This window comes from Phaethon lepturus, unplaced genomic scaffold (assembly GCF_000687285.1).
Source record: "Phaethon lepturus isolate BGI_N335 unplaced genomic scaffold, ASM68728v1 scaffold35862, whole genome shotgun sequence".
Taxonomy (NCBI): Eukaryota; Metazoa; Chordata; class Aves; order Phaethontiformes; family Phaethontidae; genus Phaethon; species Phaethon lepturus.
In genome coordinates this window covers 909-7,144 of record NW_010523204.1, presented here as the reverse complement: position 1 = coordinate 7,144, position 6,236 = coordinate 909, and the positions used below count along the sequence as shown (strand labels likewise).

At 44.9% G+C, this 6,236-nt stretch overlaps 1 protein-coding gene across 1 annotated transcript in view; it reads right to left on the bottom strand.

Annotated features, from left to right (window-relative positions):
* Positions 1–4,008: 4,008 nt before the first annotated feature.
* BET1L (Bet1 golgi vesicular membrane trafficking protein-like) overlaps positions 4,009–6,236 on the bottom strand; it is a 2,843-nt gene continuing 615 nt past the window's right edge. Inside the window, exons 2-3 of the mRNA XM_010282057.1 lie at positions 5,914–5,970; positions 4,009–4,247 (exon numbers count right to left, since the gene is read on the bottom strand). Coding sequence (XP_010280359.1) covers positions 4,080–4,247; positions 5,914–5,970 — 225 coding nt within the window. The 3' untranslated portion in view covers positions 4,009–4,079. The remainder of the gene's footprint in view (positions 4,248–5,913; positions 5,971–6,236) is intronic.

Here is a 6,236-nt window from a genome sequence, read left to right as displayed (position 1 = left end):
AAAAAGAGATGGACGTATTTCACTCGCCCCTAAACTCCCTTTCTCCTGCCTCCACATTCCTCCCCACAACGGAGGAGCAGCCAGTCGGTAGCAGCAGCAGAGCATCAGGAACGTCCCGGTCCCACAACACGCGTGCCACCGGGACAGGGCCGGTGGCTGAGCGCGGCGGCACGCGTACGCCAGATGGCCCTCACTGAGGACGGGTTTACTTGAGAACAAGGCACCACGGTCGCATTTTGGTTGTTTTTCTCCTTTTTCCCTTTCCCTGTGACGCTGATCGAGCCCCCTGGCACCTGCAGCTTCCCCGAGGCCTTCCCCCGGTCTTCAGACGCTTAACTACATTCTGCTAATTCCAGTCAAAACCAGGAGCGTATGGATTCAGAAAGTGATTCCTTTTGGTATTTCATCTTGTCCTATTATTACCAAGAATTTTTTTGATGTTTGCTGCAGTGATCCCAGCTGCATGTTATACATGTTAGCTAGTGTGTTAGCTGGCGCGTTAGCGTCCAAGAAAAATACAAGTTATTCTGTACGTAACGATTTGGAGATGCACCTTCAGATGGCGCTGCAAAACCGCACTTAAAATAACAGTTCACAGACGAGTTCTAATTCCTGGTTTGTTACAAGCATCAATAAACCCACCTCCAAATATTTTGTACATTCACCTTGAGCTGTGTGTGTGTGTGAAGGAGATCTGCTCTCTAATTTTTATGCCTCAGAAAAAACATTGTAATATTAGGACTATGGGCAAGCACTGAAACCAAAATAAACAAATTGCTCAAATAACTAGATGTTTAGAAGATGTTGAAGAGCTGGGTGACAGGATATCTTCAAGAGGGTCAGTGCCAGTGCTCATGCTGTTATGTATTTGATCCTGCACCCTACCACCGTGCTGCTTTCAACTGCTGTGTTGCTACTGTTGTGATTAACCCCCATCCTGAATTCTTCTTTCTCTCAGATTTTGCGCTTCCTCAGTACATTCGCTGCAGAGCAAAATTCTTTTGCAACACGCCTACAGGTCAGGCATCCTAACTCAATTTTCCCAAGAACTTCCTAATGTTGCAGCTCTACGTTTCAGAGGGTTGAGCAAGGTTACACGGTGCCATAACCTGCTCCTGAAACAAGACTCGGTACACAGATGGATCCTCCCCATGGAATTCATTGCTTGGCAATGCTTACAAGCTTCCTTTGCACAATGAAGTCTTGGCTCCAGCCATGTGCCAATGCCTAACGGCGGCAAACACCACACCAACGGGACACAGACACCGGGCAGGAAAAGCAGACAGCAGGAACCTGGAGAAATGCCCAGAGCCAGGGCAGGAGAGTACGCAGTGCCCAACGGGTCCAGCCAGGGGACAGAGGAGAGCAACTGGAATTGCTGCCTTCAAGCATGGCTGCGCTGGTGGGAATCAGAGGGAGGCACAAGTCACCTGAGGTTCAAGAACCTTTAACTTCAATTTTTCAGTTTAAAACTCCTGAGGTTAATTAAATATAATTTTTAAAATTTTTTTTTTGAGGAATTCAAAGGATCAGAGACAAAGCATTAAAAATAGCAAAAGGTTTCCTTTGCAAAGAAAGGCCAAAGGCAAGTCAAACCCAGACCAACAGCTGGACTATTTAGTACCCAGACCAACACAGAAAGACACTAAAGACAGTTCCCCCCTGCAGCTCAGCTTCTGGAGTATGGCTTGTTCAGAGAGAAGACTGGAGATACAAGTCATCTTCTGAAATGGCAGAGGCAGATGCTGCAGAGCAACAGAAGACCTGCTCCTTCCGAGCTAGGGCAGCTCTGCTCACATCTCCCTATTTCAGTTCATTGAAGATGTGCTGTTTCTCAGAGCAATGTTGAAATTGGGCGTTGAGGCAGCAGGCACTCTACTGTTCAAGTAGAACAATGGAGTGATTTGATCCTGGTATTTAGCCTTGCTAGAACATAAGCACAAGGGAAAAAAAAACACTTGGGCAAAAAATTCTAAAAACAGAGCTTTATTTACAACTGTAAAAGCAAACCAAACCCACCACCATAATGAAGAGCAGGCTGTTGCAGTGGCCTTTCATCAGAAGTCACCTGCTTCAGAAAATCAAAACAAAGTCCATCAATTCACTCATCATTCTTCCAAACAGAAGGAGTTCAGAGCTGCTGCATCTTACCAGAGAAGCAGGAAGAAAAGCCAGAGAAGGACATTTCTGTATTCTTTCTACTTGCCTTCCCTGCACATTTGTTCCCAAATGTGGGAAAAAAAAAAAAGACACCTAATCCAGTTAGGCTAGTATTTTGTTAGCAGTTTGGTACAGCTGGAACAAAGGACAACACAGTCCCTTTACAGATCTGGACCCGGGTTAGTCCAAGGACAAAGGAATTCCTCGTGGGTACAAGGGGAAGGCCACAGGAAACATCCAGCCATTGATGAATATAGGCTTGCTGGAGAGGAGAAAGACTGTAAAATCAGAGGAGGAATGCTTTAGTCCTGCAGAGGTGGTTGTTACAGGAAGATAAGAGAACCAAATAAGCAAAGACTTTCACAAAGGAAAACCAGAACACATGAGCAGTTGGTACAGAAAAGAGACAAGATGGAACACAGTAGCTCTGCTCAGCTGCTTTGGAAAGTGAAACGTTTATACAACAGGCAGTGGAGGTTTGTCTGAAGAGAGGAGGAGCGTTTTATTTTAAATTCTTTCTTCTTTTTCTCACAACAGGCACAGTATTTTTAAAGTTACAGATATCTTACTTCAATCATAGGCAGACTTAAATAACTCAGCAATGGAAGAATACAGCTGGGATCGTGACGTGAGTGAGCAGCCCAACAATCAGCTCAACGAAAGGCAAGGAGGGTGATGGGAGAATGGAGTTCCCAGCCACTCACTCCCGGAGCTGTGTACACCACCTTGGGAGAGGAAACCTGGCATGCATTGCACGTTCATCGGGAACGACTGCTTTGGAAACAACACTGGTAGGGATGTGCCTTGCCACCCGTCTCACATGAGCACTGCAGGCAGGGATCCCCCAAGCACTATGAAAGGCAAAGCCAGAGTTTCTTAGGTTACCTTCTACGTGAATAAATAAATAAACAAATCAACCCTCCGGTCAAATCCTTCCTTGACCTCCCACCACCACTCCAACAGCACCACTTAGGAGTTTCACTTGACTTCAACCTCTGCTTTTATTTGCACGTCATCTTCCCAAAGTGCTCTAATAGCAGGGTACCATAATAACTGAAATTAACTGGACCTTTTGCTATCAGATTTTCTTTACACTGATTTAATAGTCTAAGGGAGTGCATTTGTAAGTGTGTGGGAAGGTACTGGAAGATACTGTATGTGTGTAAATCAAGGTGGCTGATGGACTTTGGGCCTCTTTTCTTGCAGGGTTCGTCCTCAGCTTTACCCAGAAGGATGATAAAGATGACCAAGATAGCACTTAAATAGTCTTGCGCCTCTGCAACTCTTCACTGCAACAATTAGAGAGAATCAGGGTCCAGATCTACTGCTAATTTAATTTCAAAGCAGTACAGATTTAATTTCAACTTAGGGACAGCAAAGGTATTAACAGGTCTCCAAGTCAAGGGGAAACTGAGACCAGGTATCAGCTGAGTGGCCACACTGAAATGTAAGCCACACATTCATACTCCCAAATCTCATAAATCAGCATCCTAAACTCTACAGCTTCCAAAGCTCAGCTGGCTTAGTAAACTTTTGAGTATTGACAAGTCTCTGGATTTGTCAGCCGTATCTCCTCACAAGCCTAGTACCGAATATCTGTAAGGAAGGTAATACAAAAGCGACCCTTAAAAACAGGCCACAAGACATGGACAACAACGCAAGAGATAAAGGCGTAAGCATTGAACAAGATCAGAATCGTGTTATACATGAAAATCTGTTTAGAATCAAACATACTCATTTTATAAAGAGATGTCTGAGACCAGCCAGAAAAATGACAAGAAGGTGGTGGAAAGAAAAGTTATTTGGAAGGTCTGTCTGGAACATCTCAAAAGACTCCACCATAGGGTAGACTGAGAAAGGCATTGGAACAAGTCTGTCAATCATCATGTTTTTTGTTCTGTAAAACTTGCAGAACAAGCTCAAGTCCCTGCTTTGGACACGAGATAGTAGAGGATGAAGAAAACAACAATCAGTCCCACTGAAACAGAACAGAGCAACTTGCGGTTATCCCTCCCGGACCGTGTCATGGTGGAGAAACGCTTCACGCTGCCGGTTAGCAGGCCAGTCACACTCATAAAATCTGAATCCTGAATGGGAAAGAGAATTAAGATGGAGGCGTTATAAAGAGATGGAGATAGCCCTGAAGAATCTCCCACTTCCTGGCTAACAAACATTTGCCCAGGGAGCTGCACAGAGCTGCCCGTCTCTCTGTGCCCATTGCGCCTCACTCAGAAGGTCCTTCCCCTCCTGTGCTCAGGCTCCAGGAGCAGCACCATTCCCACCACGCTCAAAAAAAGGGAAACAAAAAAGACAGAGGAAGATCCATTCCAAACATAAAATAAACTGCCTCTCCCTACTTTAAAATGGGGTCAAACTACCTGCTGCTGGACTGTTCAGTTGTCCCCATGCAGCTTATTCTGCCTGGCACAGCTTGTTCACAGCAACTCTGCAAGTGAAGGCTTCATCCAAAGAAATGTCCCTACATGAAGCTAATGCCCTTAAGCGTACCGGGGCAGGCTTGCAAGCGCAGAACAAGGTGCAATTTCTTGCCATTAGTTCTAGCTTTCCTTCAGCATGGGACAGCATGCATGCGCAACTCCGCCAGAGAGTGCCAAACAATTCTCAAATTAATGCAGTTCAGGCATTCTCGTTTTGACTTATGGTCTGTTTTCCTTATCCATAAAGTACTCAAGAGTTTCTGCTCATGTTGCTGCTGAAATGCTTCAAAACCTTCTCTGTAACAGAAGCACAATTTCATGCTGATTCAGGGCTTCTCCTTTAAGGTCTTCTGTCATTACACCTTTTATTTGGATTCTCCGTTCTCCTAATTTTTGGGCTGAGCAAATACCCATTTCAGACACTCCAACGCTGTCAGCATATACCGTTATTAAGCTTCCAAGCTGAGCTCACACCTTTGACTCAAATGGTTTCAACACTACAATTATCTTTTCTGTCGCTTCCACGCACCAGCTCTCCAACAACCAGCACATGCAGAAAAGGCTCTCTGGACACCACTGTTATGGTGCTAATCTCCTCCTCAAATCTCTGGGCTGCATTCCGTCCCTCTCACAGTTCAGTTAACAAATTACCATTCTCCTAAAATGCCTCAGCAGGTAACCCCTCTGCTACAGGAATGTGCTGTTCTGGCCTTTCCCCAGTGCACTGCGATTTTCCATCAGCAACCAAAGCTTAAGCAGCAGATTACTATGGAAAGCGATTTTGGTTTTATCGGGTGTTGTGTGTCAGAAAGATGACAGGACACGGCACCAACCAACCTGAACGGGCCCAGAGCATCCGCTTTTCTCCTTCCAAAGACGTCCGTGAACTACAAAGGTAGTCTGTGTTCCAGGTGTTACAGGAAGTAACCCTGACAGATTTATGCAGCAATACCAAAAATCACAGGCCCATCTCCCAGCATTAGCCACAGGAGACAGCTCTTTAATCCCGGTAAGGAGGTAATCTCCAGCTGTATTTCTGAAGTGTGCTGTCCTACATCAGTCTCGCCACAGGCTAGATACCAGCCCTGTCATCCATTTAGACAAAGTGATACTAGCAGCTGCTAAGTATCTGATGTTGATATATCAAGAAGTCCACTGGAAATGGGTTTAGTTACATTATCTGGTTTGCCAAACCAACCACTGGGATCTAACTTTCTCTGCTAATTTTGAATGGCTATTAAACTTCCACAGTTAAGGTAACTGCTGAGATCCAGCACAAAAAAGCCATGCTTTTTATGTTTCATTGGTTCCTTACCATGCCATCCAGGTAGCGGTTTTGTTCGTCAGCATCTTTGTCAATATCCAGAGCCAGCTACACACGATAAGGGAGGAAACCAGTATGAATTAATTTTTACTATAGAGAGAACCCTTAACGCATCTAGTGCTGGTGAAATTTGAAATGCACATTAAAAAAGCAAGCCACTGCTTTCCCATCTCCTACACAGCCAGACAGAGGCTTGTTTGGTAGAGAACCAAGACTCTCATTTCAGTTTCAGGTTGTTGAACTTTTTCAGCTCTGCAGCGCTGAAAATAAAGCTTGACTGTCTGAAATGTTCATATATAGAACAGGAGCACTTA